General features: G+C 39.6%; 1 protein-coding gene and 2 non-coding genes across 18 annotated transcripts in view; 2 read left to right on the forward strand and 1 right to left on the reverse strand.

The window, feature by feature from the left end:
* LOC133524685 (neurobeachin) overlaps positions 1 to 16,398 on the forward strand; it is a 963,862-nt gene that overhangs the window by 577,740 nt on the left and 369,724 nt on the right. For all 16 annotated transcript variants that reach the window (XM_061860799.1, XM_061860801.1, XM_061860790.1 and 13 more), the window contains exon 4: positions 15,278 to 15,378. In XM_061860799.1, the coding sequence (XP_061716783.1) occupies positions 15,278 to 15,378 (101 nt within the window). The remainder of the gene's footprint in view (positions 1 to 15,277; positions 15,379 to 16,398) is intronic.
* Positions 10,187 to 10,259, reverse strand: Trnaa-agc (transfer RNA alanine (anticodon AGC)). The gene has a single exon. It is a non-coding gene; the product is annotated as a tRNA-Ala (tRNA).
* Positions 11,807 to 11,879, forward strand: Trnaa-agc (transfer RNA alanine (anticodon AGC)). Its single transcript has one exon. It is a non-coding gene; the product is annotated as a tRNA-Ala (tRNA).

Below are 16,398 nucleotides of genomic sequence, written 5' to 3' on the forward strand. Positions count from 1 at the left end.
ACTTACGTTCTAATATCATAATAATATCTAAATGCATTTCGCTTTTTTTGATTGTTCGTACATATAATGGCGTGAGCAAGACGATAGCCGAATTATAACAACATGACATTATTTAGATGTCAAAATGTAAGCTTGAATTGGCCTCCTGGTTGTTCTGAGCTCTATGCTTCCAGAGCAGCTGCTAGCAATCATAACATCACCCCAAAACGGATACGAGACGCGTGACTCCGCGATGATGGAAAAACTTTCCGCTGCCGTCGCTATAATTTCAAACGTTGTTTCCGAAATTGGAAGATTCCCTTTCCTACCCCTCGGTGTTTATGAGTTCCCGGTGGTTTATAGTATTTCTAACAAATAATGATTGAGTTTATTGGTGATTTGGTATTGGTGCAATTTAGGTATTTTGTACGACTGTACTGCACTGTACTGTTTTTGCAAAGTTGCAAAAAAAAAAAATACAAAAGTACTCTGACAAATAAGAAGTCACATATTTTTGCACGCTCTGTTGTGCTAGATTTCATTACATATGACTGTATGGTAAAAAAACGATTATAGTCTGTTTTTTAAGGGCCGATACATACGGACTGCAACCCGACTGCAATTTGTATGGGAACTGCACGCTGACTGCACGCCAACGGCAACGTCGGCGTGCAGTTCCCATACAAGTTGCAGTCGGGTTGCAATCCGGCCCTAAGTATTAAGTATTACACATTTTCTATGCAAAAAACACAACTAAATTGCTACGGGCAGCACTTCAGAATGAAAAAAAACTGTAGTATAGTGCAATTGTTCTGAACATAATAAGATTAATAGGTTAAAAAGTCAAATATAAGCTCTAAAGTTGTTTTAGTAAGTTTATTGAATCACATAATAACTAAATCTAGAAAAAAAAATAGCTAAAACAATATGCTATTTCCAGTTTTGAATGAAATCAATCTAAGGAAATGAAACAAAATCCAAACACAATCAACATGAATAAAGACAAACAAACTGTCTAAAAGATAAACAAAATATTAACACACGGCTTAACGAGGTATTGTTCTAGACACTGATCACTTAACGAATAGATGGAACATGTGAGACAACCAGGGACCAGTACGGTATTCCCTTCGAGAGTTTTGGAAGACATATTTCGTAAGGCTTTGCTAACCAAAGCCTAAAACCTTTTCATTCGGTTTTTAAGGCGCTTCATAATATGGGTAAGCAGTTTTCTTTTCGAATGTCTGATAGTCGTTCCTAAGCCCTAGCTTCTTGAAGGGGTATCCCTTATAACGCTTATGCCATTTCCAACGTTCTCTTTATAAAAACGGAATCAATATTGGAGACAACTTGCGGTCACCACTTATTGGCGCTCCTAGTGATATACTAATGAGAGTGCGACTACGCAATTCTTTCAGTGGCATTTGCGTTCTATGAGACTGCTTTTTTTTATTACAAAAAATAATTTATAGGTTTGTAATTGTATGGGATATTGCTATAAAATGGTATACATCTTTGGGACAAATTTGTGAGCCCTAGCGTAGTTCTTTATAATATATCATCGTCTAGCCCCCACAATACATATCTAATTGAGTAATGATGGGACTAGGTCGGCTTCGGATGTTTGTCTCATATTAGTTTATTTATTTATGAAACTATAACTTCCACTACAACAGTCTGCGAGTATGTATCATCCCTGGTATTGTTGAAATCCCTGAAAAGTTGACGATATTTGTATCGTACGAGAACACAGGTCGAAAACCGTTGCGCGCTCTCATACTCAGTATACGAAGCGTCAATGCGTGGTGACCGGTAGTTATCCTGCAGGCAGGTAGGTACTACATATTCTGTATCTAGTAGCCAAGTGATCTGTATGTACAGTTTGACATTAAACAAGTTGCAGGCTCAGAATAGGGACAATGGCGCAAATGAAGTTGTGCTCTATTTGCGCATGCCTCTATACAAATTATGAACAACTGCTTCTTTGCAATAGCCAACTCTTTAAATCTTTTAATTATCTCTCCACGCTATATTTTCAGCAAGAGAGTCAGTTGTTTAATTAATTTATTTATTTTAAACTTTATTGTACAATATACATAAGTACACATGGCGGACTTAATGCCTTAAGGCATTCTCAACCATAGGACAAAACAGAAATTCTCGAATTTGGGTGCAGTGAGAAAAATAATTCAGAAACCATGACAACTATATGGAATTTAATGTACAATTTATCAACCGATCAAATTTAGACTTAGCGGTGGCAGCATGCTTCCATTTTTATCACCTGCCACTATACCCGTCACTTTCGCGCTTACATACTTGTTAGAACGTGACAGGCAAAAAGTACGTAAGTGCGAAAGTAACGCATGACTTGACAAATGCGACCATGATACCGCAGCTGGTCAAATTATTTAGCGCTTACATTGTTGCCGAATTTTTTTGTCAGATTGCTATAAAATTTGGTGGATCCCTATTCTCAGAGACAGAGTTCCCTATTCTAGACAATATACACGCAATTTCACCGTATCAAAAAATATGGTACTTTCGTAACTTGATTTCGTATTTATAGGAAACTCTTCAAACCAACAAAATTTTATCCAAATCTAACCAAAAAAAAAATGACAACATAAATCGGCTCTTTAAATGATTTTCAAGAACTGCAGTGGGTTTTAGTAAATGTCGTCGTTTCTTCAAAGTTATACGAGTAGGTTCGAACATGTCAAGTTACAAATGCCCACTACATCCCCTTATATAATTCAATCAGTTCTAGTCTGAAGCCGGATCGTCCCTTGAGGGCGGTAAACGCTTGGTTAAGTGTTTCGTGCCCGGGGGAAGGCCAATTTGACGCCCGGTCGATGCTTAACACGTGATTGGACGTGCATTAGGAACATTAGTAAATGTAGTGTGTTGATGTTATCATAGAATTATTGGTTGTAATATAGAGCTTAACAGGCCAATTCGATCGTGCATCCTGATCTGACATCGAACCGATATTTGAATCATATTCGAGTGGGCATCTCGCTTGCACTAATACGTGCACGGACAAGTCTGAGGGAAATGTACGCGCGAATGACAGCTAATTGATGTGATTACAATATGATTCAAAAATCGGTTGAAGCGTGCCCCTAGTTTGACAGTCATAATAGATGGCGCTGTACTACGCCATGTTTCTTGGTCAAACGCCAACTTTTGACAACCAAAATTACCGCATAATATACGGAGCCGTACAGCGCTGTCTCATCAAATCACCTGTCAAATTGGAAGCATTTGTCTTTACACATCTTACACAATAAATGGATTTTTGATGTTATCGTTTTTATCACATGAAACTTTTTACGACAAATATATTTTCACTAAAATACCTTTTCTACAAAATAATAATTTAAGGGCAGATAATGAGATTAAACGGAAACAAGTCTTAAGCTAAAGAAAAAGTAACTTAAAGTCTTCCAGTGCCCGGGGTCTTTTTCGAGCACTCTGTTTCGTGAGGCTCCCTTCGATACTTTTTCCACTACTGGGCATCTATTGAAAACAGTGGTCAAAGCTGGTGGCTTTGAAAATTGATTTCGTCACTCTTCGAAATTTGTAGAAATGTTTCTACTAATTCCGAGTGACGAAATCGAGTGCTCGAAATTTAAAAAGCGGCCCCCTGTTTTAAAACGGCGTTTTCATCTTCCAAGGTTAACGCCATGATGGCAACTGCAGCAGCATTAGGTACTTATCTAAAACGAGAATAGATAATCAGATACGTAAACTAATCAAAATCACATTACCAGCAGTCTCTTCAAAGCGAACTGTCCGGGTTCGCTAGCCGGGGATTAACCGGGATTACGGGAACAATACGGGCCCATTAGTCGTGTGGACCAGGCGCGCATAACGCGTCCTACTCTCACAAAGTCACTGCAAAATGAGGACCGCCATATGCATTGATTGTTTTTTTTTTTTTTTTTTCTTAATAAATTTAATTACATAATTAAGGCATAGTCAGGTTGCAAATATATAATAGTATACCTCACACATACATAACGACGTGAATGAGTCAGTTTTTTAAGACAATAAAACTGCCACGTTCTGATAACGAGAATACAGGACACCGTAACACTTAAAAAAAAAAATATAAATACGCTTCTATTAGAACATGCGCCCATTAGCAATCGTATAGACCAGGCACGCAGGAGGCCGCAGGACAACGAGATGGTCGCTTTATCTCACGCCCTAAGGCGGGACACGCTCGCAAATGCACTGCACAATGAGGTCGGCCCAAATTTATTCGTGATAGGGTGACCATGTCTTGACTCAACTCTTGGATTTTTTTTAAAGTTTTGATGCATCGTATGCGGCGCGAGTATATCGTTCATTAGATACATTAGACTAGTTATATAAATTGTTTTTCTTAAATACCAGTCTAGATACGCTTTGTGAGGGACCATCGCTATATATGTCACTCCCGGAGCGGGGACACTTTCGGACAAATGCACTGCGAAATGAGGTCGCCCCAAATTTATTAATACAAGATATACTCAGTTGTTAATGACTGAAAACATAAACCTAAGCTAATAAATGACCATCGCTAAGTATATATCTCACTGGGGACCGGGCCACGTTCGGTCGCAAATGCACTGCGAAATGAGGACGGCCTAAATTTATTTGTGGTCAGGGTAACCATGTGTTGTCCAAAAATCTAATAAGGCCAATACGGGTAAGTGTGACTGCGGGATATGTGTGGGCTCGCCTTCACTTGCAATAAACACTAATCAGTGTGTCATCATCTGACGTCGGCGACCATCTCTCGGAACTTAAACTTTTTTCGACGTCAGATGATGACATGACACAACAAGAAGAAGAAGAATGTGTAAATACACTTATCCATATGCCACACTTACCCGTATTGACCTTACTTTCAAATAAAGTTCCTGGCACACCTTATGCGCTGCAAGGATGACTGATGACTGTTGGGCTACTTTATACATGCCAACTGAAAATGAATACAAAGGCCATGAGATATTACACATTTTTGAGATACGATAAAGATAACAATAAGTTCTGGTTTAGATGATTCCTCATTTAGATATCGTTTGTATGTCGTATAATTGACAGAAGAGATTCGGGGAACCAATGTCACTTTGACGTTAGAAATATCGTAGATAGATCTTATTGGGATCACAGCGGAATCGAAATAAACGTCAATTTTGACATGTCGTTTAGTTAAGTTATCGATCTTAAACGTGTCTTAATCATTCTTCTAATCGGGCCGCCTGTAATCGAACCTATGACAAAGGACTTTGCAATAAGGTACAATTATGACGACGTTGCATAATTTTTGTAATATCCTGAATTTGCGTATTTTAACCTTGTCTCCCTACTCGTGGTGTTTTCAGGATAGCATATAATTTACATGGCTGGCGTCACGGGCTTTTGAGCCGCGGCCTCTAAATGGCCTTTTTTAAAATATTTGACGCGGTAAATTTTGTCCCTAGAAGCTCCAGTGGAATTGCTAAAAGTTGGAGCAGTGTTTTGTGGATTATGGTCGGTGTTTTCATACATACAGTAAAGAGAAAATTACAGTGATATATCTCCGGCCGTTTAGTGAACTTTCGTGCCATCGCGTTCAACGTTTCTCGGATGCTATGAGTTTAAGCCATTGATTAGATTACAAACGCGAGATCCGAAACACAAAACGTTTCTTAGCTCGGCCTCCGCTAGACTTCGCATATTTCATTAAGAATATCAAATGCTGTAATATTTGATTACTTTATCAAATTTTCCATCGGCTAATGGCTGTTTCATTCATCTTAAAACATAGCCCTAAATGTAGAATATGTATTTAATGACTTGAAGCATTTTAAAAGCCGAGTTGGTGGGACAAGCGGGTCGTGTTTCCCTAATTTCCTCGAAAATTAATATTTAATGTTGTTGAGGTACCACTTGTAAGGTGGCGATCGTGATTTCGAACTTCGAACCCTGGCTGGTAACATGTTCACTGAACATATTGTAAGGAATGTTTATTAATATTTACCAGTTGTTCCATGACCAAGGCAAAAAATTACTTGGATGGCAGGCGTTTTACTAGGTACGGTAATAGAAATGAATGTCTGAGCCTATTATTGGGTTTAGGTTGAAAAGCGGACTCCAGTCTCCTTAGTTTGCAACTGCAACAAAACGCTTAAGAGGAAATACCTGAGCCCCTCACATTTGTGAATTTTAGGCAAATATCTCCGTCGCGCTGACGGGGGCGGCTGCTGAAATTAGTGCGATAAGGACAACTGCAGCTTAGGCAATAATCCTGCGTAAAAATCTTAGAATCGAGATCTGGTTCTCGATATTTTCGTCCTCCAAAACTAAACTAATCGTTACGAAATTTTGGGAACGGACTGAGGATGAAATTGTATTATCTGGGTCAGACCGTTTTGATTTTAGCGTTTATTGTTTCGTATGCCAGGCGTCTGTCTACGGCGAATTTATTTGGCCGTTTTTGCGCTTTTTAAAGTAACCTAGTTCTTATAAAAACAAGAATATCAAAAAAAGCAAAACGAGTACTGGTAATATTAAACTCATATAAAAAACTTTTATCTGTCGACAACATTTCTATTGAAATAAGACGGTTGCGTAAATTAATATACTTACTTGTAAATGTACTAATCGCATACAAAACTAGTTTTTTTTTTAAACCCACTTCAATGAACTAAGCCACATATTATATATTAGTACGATTCACTTAGTGAACTAACGATTCTGTTAATACATAAACGCGTTGTATCTATAGGCAAAAAACTTAAGTAAGTCACCTGTTGTATGTAGTTGTGACGTGTTCGAATAGACATTTGTTTTATTTGTGTGAGTCTTTTAAACATGTATTGTCTATTCGAACACGTCCAACTACATACAACAGGTGACTTACTTAAGTTTTTTACCTATACCATCGTTGAAACTGTTAACCCTTTGATCACCAAAGACGTCAACTGACGCGCGTGGCTACAGCCAAATATCAACCTTCGTGTATTCCGACAAGGTTCACATTGACGCGCCGAGCACGATAGACGTGGCGTTCAAAGGGTTAACTTACAGTATGTAAATTCTAAACCATATTGCAATTACAATAAGCTCTACCTTTGATCAGTTAGCTTTTAAGGAGCCCACTGATTACCAGTTCGCCGGACGATATCGGCCTGTTTGCGAATAACTTATTATATTTATCGTATGGCGGTTACACACTGGTTAAAAAAAAATAGTACAGTAAGTATTCAAAATGTACAATTATACAGATATAAACTGGCATTCTTCGTTAGGTTTTTGAAATCTTCGGCAGGTCCATTGTATTTGGTAATGGGGCACTCGAACACCATGTGGTGTATAGTCTGTTCTGGATCTCCACACTCGCACGTCGCCGATTCGCTCCATCCCCACTTGTGCCAAAGGTACGAACAGTTACCGAACCCAGTCCTCAGGCGGTTCAGTTTGCACCATATTTGCCGGCTTTCACTAAACCCTTTAGGCCGCTCATCTGTGCTAAATTCATAGAGGGTGTTGTTTAATTTGTGTTGGTGGGCTTCCCATTCTTGCAACCACGCTTGGCTTTCTTTCCATGTCGTGCTAAGTAAGTGAAAGGTTTTAGCGGGTGGGTTTCGGGACTTAAGTCGGGTGTTTTTGAGGTTGCTAAGGTCTTCATGGATGGGCAGCAGAGTATTATCGGACATTTTAGTGAATTCCCGTGCTAGACATTTTTGACGGCGGATGTCCGGTGGTGCAATGTTGCTGAGGGCCGGTAACCAGCAGGTGGGTGTTGGTATGATGCAGCCCGTAATAATCCTCATTGTGTGATTCAGCTCAACGTCTACTCTGGCCACGTGTGCACTATTCATCCATACGGGTGCACAGTATTCCGCCGTCGAGTAAACGAGGGCCATGGCCGTAGTTTTTAGGCAGGCAGCGCTAGCACCCCATGTTGTTCCCGTAAGCTTCTGGACTATGTTGTTCCGAGTTTTCAGTTTTCCAGACAGCTTATCAAGGTGGGTCTTGAACGTCAAACTCCTGTCGAGGGTTACGCCGAGATACTTTGGACAAAAATTATGACATAAGATTGTACCTCTAAATCTCACCTTCAACTGTTTGTTCGCTAACCTGTTTGATAGGTGGAAACAACAGACCTCTGTCTTGCTGGCATTTGGGCACAGGCGCCAGTGCTGGAAATAATTGTCCATAGCCTCTAGATCTCTCTCTAAAATTACTTCTGTGGTTTCTATATTTTTATTTTGGGTTACCAAGGCCAGGTCATCAGCGTAGCCGAATTTTCGCGAGGTTGTGGCAGGTAAATCGTGTATGTATAAGTTAAAGAGTAAGGGAGCGAGCACAGAACCCTGAGGCAAGCCATTATTTAAAATCCTTTTCTTACTGCACTGATTTCCCAAGTGTACTTGGAACGGTCTGTTCGTAAGGGCATCTTCTATTACTCTGAATATCCTTAAGCACGGGACGGTTTTTAAGAGTTTATAGAGCAGGCCTTGATGCCACACAGTATCGTATGCAGCCGTTAAATCTATAAAGACTGCAGAAGACTTTGTACCCGATTGAAAACCGGCCTCGATATGTGTTGTAAGGGCAAGGATCTGGTCACAACAGTTCCGTTTTGGCCTGAAGCCAGCTTGCTCTTGTGGAATTTTCGACAGGATAGTTTCCGAAATGCGGTTATAGATAAGGCGTTCCAGTAATTTGTAGGTGACGCTGAGTAGAGCTATTGGGCGGTAGCTGTCTGCCCCGTTGTCGGGTTTATTCGGTTTAAGGAGAGCAATGATTTTTGACGATTTCATTTTGGGTGGTATTTTTCCAACTCGGATTATGTTTGTGTAAAATTTGGCTAGCCATGTCTGGGTCCGCGGGCCACAGTGCCTTAAGAATTCAGGAAAAATGCCATCTTCTCCACAGGCCTTGTTCAGTTTGATTTGTGAGATAGCTGACTTAATCTCGAGTATGGTAATAGGACCGCTAAATTTATCATCCGGGGTGGCTAAGGACTTTTCCAATGTCAGTTCCTTACGAATTTCACGAGTGTAAAATTTGTGACTCGGTGCTTTCGAGAGCTTTACTATTCGGTTCCCGATGTCACTTGGGCTTACTTTCGGATGACAGCTTTGGGGCGTCTGGCCTGAGGTCAGTCTTCTTAAAAGGTGCCATGCCTTACGGCTTGAGTGGGTGAAGTTCATCTTTTCCACTGTCTGCTCCCATTTTTCCTTCCGGGCGTCGTCCAATGACCTTATTAGTTGCCGAGCAGTATTTTTGTCATTCGTTTCCTGAAATTCTTCCCAAAGCTCCTCAGTCTCGTTGTTCCAGCACGGGACATACTGTTTCCTATACCCTCGTGGTACAGTCAAGGTATTAAATATCGACACGGATAAAGTGCCAAAAATATGTATACACTACTTTAATGTATAGGCAATAAGGTCGTGTGTACATATTTTTGGCACTTTGTACGTGTCGATATTTAATACCTTGACTGTACGTACTGCTTTGCTGTTGAGATAATAAGTTTTTTAAAACGGTCATAGTTTTTCGTTACGGGTTCGATCCATCTGATTCTCTCATCCAGTTTTTCTGCGTAACGTTTCCAGTCGGCTTTTTGGAAATTCCATCTTGGGCCTGGGTAGGATTGAACCAAAGGAATTTTTATTCCAATTTCGAGAAGAATGGGTCGGTGTTGACTGTTTGGGAAATCACTAAGGATTGACTTCTTTACAGGTACTGGAAAACCGTCCTGATCCTTAGAGGTTAAGACCAGATCGGGGTTATAACTACGACCCCACCGCGCGGATTTGAAGGAGCCTTTGGTTTATATTTGGTTTATATGGTGGCGAATAACTGTCAGACCGATATCGTTTGGCGAACTGATAATCAGTGGGCCACTGTAGTGTATTATGTCCGTGGGCCATATCGGAATATATGGAATGGATTCGGCTTTACCAAGGCCGCAACAATGCGAGGATATCGATGGCTGCTTAATGAATTCTGGCTATCAGTTCAGTTACTGTGCACTTTGCGTAGGTAAATCTAACTAAAATAGCATGTTACATTTGTAATGTGTAGTGTGGGTGTAGAAATTAGACTATTTTATGTACAAATGGCTGACTAAACGCATTTAGGCATTCTTTAGCAGTCAACCATTGGACAAAATAATATTATTAAAGTGGTATAAAACAAAACTAGTATCACAAAAAGTTGGAGGCGCGGGGTATCGATCCCCGTACCTCTCGCATGCTAAGCGAGCGCTCTACCATCTGAGCTACGCCCCCTGTTAAGACAGTATTTAAAATCCGCCGTCACATTTGAACGCACGCGCATTTTGACGTCGCGGCGCCTCAAGCAAAACGTATTTACGTAATATTATTATCGGTAGAACAAAAACTAAATCTGCTTTTTATTTATTACCACAACACACAATGCGAAATTCCGACTGAACATCTAGCGACCTTGACCAATGAGGAGTTTTGGCCGAAGGGTGTCAAGTTCCGGCGGTTACGCGGCCGGCTCCCTAACACTGCGGGGTTGCGTAATGCATCGCAGCCGCAATGTCTTATGTAGTTTTTACTTTTAAGTCAGATTTTTTATAATATATATTCTAGTTTTATTGTCTTTAACTTTTGGCCGTGATTTGTTCGCATTTCTTATACATACACATATATACTCTTACTTGTTTTCCTGTAATCTCCACTTCCCATTGGATTTATTTGTCTGCACATCCACATCATGTGTCGTAAGAAAGAAGAGCACATAGAATACCTACATCATAACATAAATTATTACACTTAAAATAAGAAAACTTTATTAAAACTTTTACAAATCATAATTATACCCGAGGTCGCGGATAAAACCTAGTACTGAAGTATATTATAAAAAGGTTTCCTTTAAGACAAGATGAGAATTCTCAAAGCTTTCTCCAAATACTAAATCTGCCTTAGGTAGGTATTGTACGTAATGCTCTCTTAGACGCCTAGGCCCGCAAAGCTATTGTCGGAATCTCGGCAACAAGGACAATCCCCGGTATGCGAGTGCGGATTGAACAGCTGGTAATAGGTTTTTGAAGATCGTTTGTTTGAGAAATGTTGCAGTATGTTGGGTATTGGTTTTCCTTTGAGATGTATTTGTAGGAGGAGTTAAAGGAGCTTACTGATAAGCCTATAATTTTTTAGAAAACAAACTATTCATATTCTTATCCTAAGTATACATGTGATACTTTATATAATGATGTAGGTATTCTGTGCGCTCTTCTTTCGTACGCATGCTGCGGATATCTATTGGGAAGATAAGGTAATGGGAAGTGGACATTACAGGAAAATAAGAAAGATAAATAGATCTTAAAATTAAAAACTAAAAAATACATTGTGCCTGCGATGTATTAGGGCGGTTACAGACTAGCGCATTTTTCTGCGCTTATGAGGTTGTGTCGGTGGTAGCGGTACGAGCTTACACGCGCGTAACTTTTCCCTACATTTGATATATACGAGTTTACTTACACGCTCATACGCTTACGCTTACGCTCGTATAAAACGTTAGTCTGAAACCGGCCCCTACGCAACCCCACAGTGTCAGGGAGCTGGCCGCGGAACCGCCGGAACTTGGCACCCTTCGGCCAAAACTCCTCCTTGGACAAGATCGCTAGAAGTTCAGTCGGAATTTCGCATTGTGTCGCGTTGTGTGTTGTATTAATAAATCTTAAAAGCAGATCTAGTTTTTATTCAAGCCGATAAGAATATTACTTAAATACGTTTTGCCTAAGGCGCTGCGACGTCAAATGTGCGCGTGCGTTATGTGACGGCGGATTTTAAATGCCGTCTTAACAGGGGGCGTAGCTCAGATGGTAGAGCGCTCGCTTAGCATGCGAGAGGTACGGGGATCGATACCCCGCGCCTCCATTTTTTTGTCATAATAGTTTTGTTTCATACGTCATTATTTTCTGCTAATAATGAATATCTTGTGGCACATAAAATTCGCTATACCGATAGTCTTTAGCTCGCGGCAGTATCGTCGTGAACATAATTGCATTGCGGCCCCGTTGCATCGATGCATCTCGCTTCACACCTAATTTACCACCTGCATCTGCACCGACAGGAGAGAGAATCTTATTTTATTAAAATTGATTTTGCAATTATAATATAAAAAGGGGCTTTTATGCGTGGCAAACGTATGCGAGGCCGTTTAGGGCAAGGGAATTGAGGCAATCGGTGTACAGATATGATTTATATTATTTTTATTTAAAAAAATCAATATACACAGTGGAATGTGCGGCGAAAGTTCGTATTGCACTTCCATGGCGGTCATGTTGTATTTACTAATTGTCAATGTATGTATTTAGGTATTTTACCGGCGTCAGCTAGGAACAGATTTCCAATTCGCCTCCCGGGCGATAACTCGTATAGTGGTTAACGGCTATGTATAATGAGCCCTCGTTGACGTCAGCTGCCGTTCCGTTGGTGGGTTGAGGAAAGGGAGCCAACGAAACACGTAAAAAAATTAGTCATCGCCTCGTGTTGGATACTTTGTCAGATGATAGTTTAGATGCTATTGTGAATTTAAAAAATCGTCACCCGGTTTTATCGCAGTGGAAAGAACGTTAATTGGGTGCATATTCATATGTGAAAAATAAGCGCTTTGCATGTAACATTCCATCAGGCCTTTCAATAAACGGATACATAAGTGGTAAGACGCGTGTTTTTTACATGTTTGCACCGCGGTACAACCGGCTGACTATTTTTTAATTAATGATAGCAAATGAAAATATCTGACAGCTGACAAAGTATTATCCGGGAGGCGATGACTGACGATACAGGCTCTTGGCTCACAGTCTATCCAGCGTTATTAAAATGCGTGTTTTTGCGGTGTTCATCAAACGTAACGTACGTTATGAACATACAATGAATGAGTTATAATGATATTTTCTTGCAACTTTAAGGCAAATTTCAAAGCTCCATAAAAATTTTCTTTGTTCGATCTAGACTCTAGAGTAGGTATCTAGAGTAAGTAGCTTGTAGCGGTATCGTCGGGCACATAATTGCATTGTGGCTTACATTGATGCATCTCTCCCTTCACACCCAATTTACCACCTGTACCTGTACGGAGGAACGGAGAATCTTATAAAAGCGCTTGTAGGTACACAAAAAGTACGGTAAAAAAGGGAAAGCCGGGGAAAAGGAAGTTTGGTTTATGACGAGACGGGTGAGGCCGTTTAGTAAAATGAGTCATTATATGTAAGGCTGAGGCATTTTATAGCTTTAAAAAAATAATCAGTTAAAAATCTAAAGATTACCAAAAAGTTTAAGATCTGTATATCTGATATGAGCGGAGAAGTGTCACATTGCGTTTACCTTTGTCAGGCAAGCAATGTTGTACGAAAATGCATTGGCGACGCCAAAGCTACCCTAAAGATCCTTTGCAATATATTGCTGTTTTTTTTTGCAACTGTTTTGGTATAAAAGCAATAAAACATATCGCCGAGCGCGAATAATAGCATTTCGGATATATTGCATCAATGCATCTCGCCTCTCACCTAATTTGTCTCTGCTCTTTCCGAGACAGCGATCAATCTTGTTAAAAACAATTTTTAGTTTGGGAAATTCCGGGTTTTCCTTTTATACTTTTATTTAGTGACACACAAACGTATCCAAGTTTTTTGTGTTTCTAATTATTTTTGATGGTTTTTTTTACGCTTTGGGGCTGCGAAATATGAACAAATACCTACTCTCGAATTTAAAATGTCGTGAGACATACTAACATTAAACTAATTCTACGGATTCCACTCATGTGTTTTAGGTCACGTGTTTTTAGTGCTTGAGAAAGGAGACCTAGGCTCTTCGAAACATGTCGCGCGAGTGACTAAAAACCCGTGAGTGGAATCCGGAGAATTAGTTTAATTTTATAACTATCTATTCATAAATAATATATTATACTTAAGTTACAAACAGTTAATATTATTGATTGATAGACCTTATTTATTAATGACTATTTCGATGACAGCGCTTCAGATTTATATAATTAATCCTAGCAGATTGAATAGTCTGATTCTGAGTGAGAATATCATAAAAAGTCTGTATCCAAGCTATTACAACTAATACCAAATAGAACACGTTTCGAACTCATAATAAGAAATATTCGGGTAATAATATTTAATTAATTACCTTCTATTCTTCATGGTTGATTATTATTGTATTGAATTTCTAATAAAAGAAACATTTCACCACCAACACCACCATTTACCGCGCGTAGTTTTATGTAAAATTGTATATTGTGCATATTTAATAATAATGTTATGGGTGAAAACTGGTTTTCTTCATTTAGACAAATGAAGTATAACAAAGAACATTATAATTATAACTATAATTACAAACTAAACTAGTATTCAAATTAGACTAAATAAATCTAAAATAATACTATAATTATTTTTTAAATGGCCTCTGCGTCATGGTACTCGCTGGTTTGTTAGGCTGATACGTTGAGCGAGGAAGCTGCCAGGTTTTCGGTCTCCTGTGGTGCCTTTGTGTCTCGTCGATAGGTCTTTAAAGAGACTCAGACCGCCAGGGCCCCACGGACTGGTACGGATCAAGAGTCTCGATACCGAATGGAATAAAATTATACTCGGCGCCGAGAGTCCTGTATTTTCCTCCCTTGGCGTTGTCCGTCGCCTCTGTCGCTGTCCTCGCAGAGGTTCGGTGGAGATGTGATGGGGCTAGTGTGTCTACACACGTTGCATCCCAAACCAGCATCCGTCCCATACTCCACGAGACCAGGAAAATCCCATCCAGTCCCTTGCCATCCGTTCGTGATATGCCGGTCGGCTCTAAAAGCGCCGGCACATTAACTGATGCAGGAGACGGATGATATCGTTTAGCGCAGCGTCGAGAAACGGCCAGCGCTTTATACAATATTAGTACCCAGGTTTTAAATTATTCAAATACATTACGTTTATACTTTTATACGTCTTTGGGGTCCAACCTATTTTGTAAGATTCCTACTGTTCCTAGTTGACATGAGGGTTGAATTGTAGATTTTTTTAATTATGTATGTATATCAAATTCTTCAAAATATGCACCATACCTTCAAAATATACATCCACAAGTCCACAACAGACTGCCTACCTATACAATTAATGACATTTACACCTGACTCCGATATCCACCGGGCAAAAGGTGTAAAAATTTTTTTTTTTCATTATATATTTATTTAAATCTTAGTCTCGACGCCAAACGGGACAAAATTGTACACAAAATAGAAAAAAAAATCATGAATCAATCAAATCATGTATGTTTGTTTGTTACAGATCTCCTCATCGAGATGCTGGGAGTGCTGGCCAGCTACAGCGTCACAGTCAAAGAGCTGAAGCAGCTATTCAGTGCCATGAAGGCAGTCAATGGCAAATGGGTGAGTTATCCTATTTCACATACGAATACTATATTAGGACACATTCAACTATACTATCTCTCTTTTTGGTGCTAGTACTAGTGTAAGACAAAGACAGTGTGCATGTTTGAAATGAGACAGTCCCTGGCCAAAATTTAACTAAGAACCGAGCAAAGTTACCTAGTTTGATAGTGTCAATAATAACATCATCATACGATACACTGAGAACAGTACAGGAGTACTTCGTACAAACTAAAAAATCTATACAACAAAAGACATGCAACGTTTGGCTGTCAATTTGCCCGTCGTTAAAAGCGGAGTGAACGCATTGAAGTACCAGGCGCGCATAAACACAAAGTAGCTACCTTCTAATTAACCCAGCCACGGTAAGGATGCAAATTTGAAAGGAGCGTCTCTTTACGAGGCTCTGAAAGACCATTATAAGTGCGTACTTTGATTACGAATGCTTGGTAGAGGTCCAGAGATCATGTTACTTTGGTCTTTAATTGGAGACAAATAGGAATACGTGCAGTAATTGAACGTTAACAGAATTGAACTGGTTAACTTGCGGTTTTCACCGCTTTTCCTCCGTTAGTGGTAAAATTATACGGTTAAGATACGAAAAGCGCTTCGAGTTTTAGTCACAATATTCTATAGTTTGAAAGGAAAATAGAACGAAGCGGTAGAAATAATTAAAGCCAAAAAATATCTATTTTGTTAGAATACGCTCCGAAAACGTGTCGTACGTGTACGTTATGATTGATTAAACTTATTTTATTAAAATAACCGGGGGCCTGTTTCGCCGGTAACTGACACCTGACACTGTCAATTTCTTGTGCATTTCTGGGTCGATCGATAAGTAGCGTCAGTATTTAATGTCAATATTTATTTACTTGTTGGACCACCATTTAGTTACGGCGAATTGTCACTGTCAGGTGACAATGCACTGTACTTAAATTGCTGGTCTATCTAATAAATATTGAAGCAAGGTAGGCACTGCCCTCTCATACGGACCTAGAAATATAAAGGGAATTGTCAATT

Source organism: Cydia pomonella, chromosome 14 (genome assembly GCF_033807575.1).
Source record: "Cydia pomonella isolate Wapato2018A chromosome 14, ilCydPomo1, whole genome shotgun sequence".
Classification (NCBI taxonomy): Eukaryota; Metazoa; Arthropoda; class Insecta; order Lepidoptera; family Tortricidae; genus Cydia; species Cydia pomonella.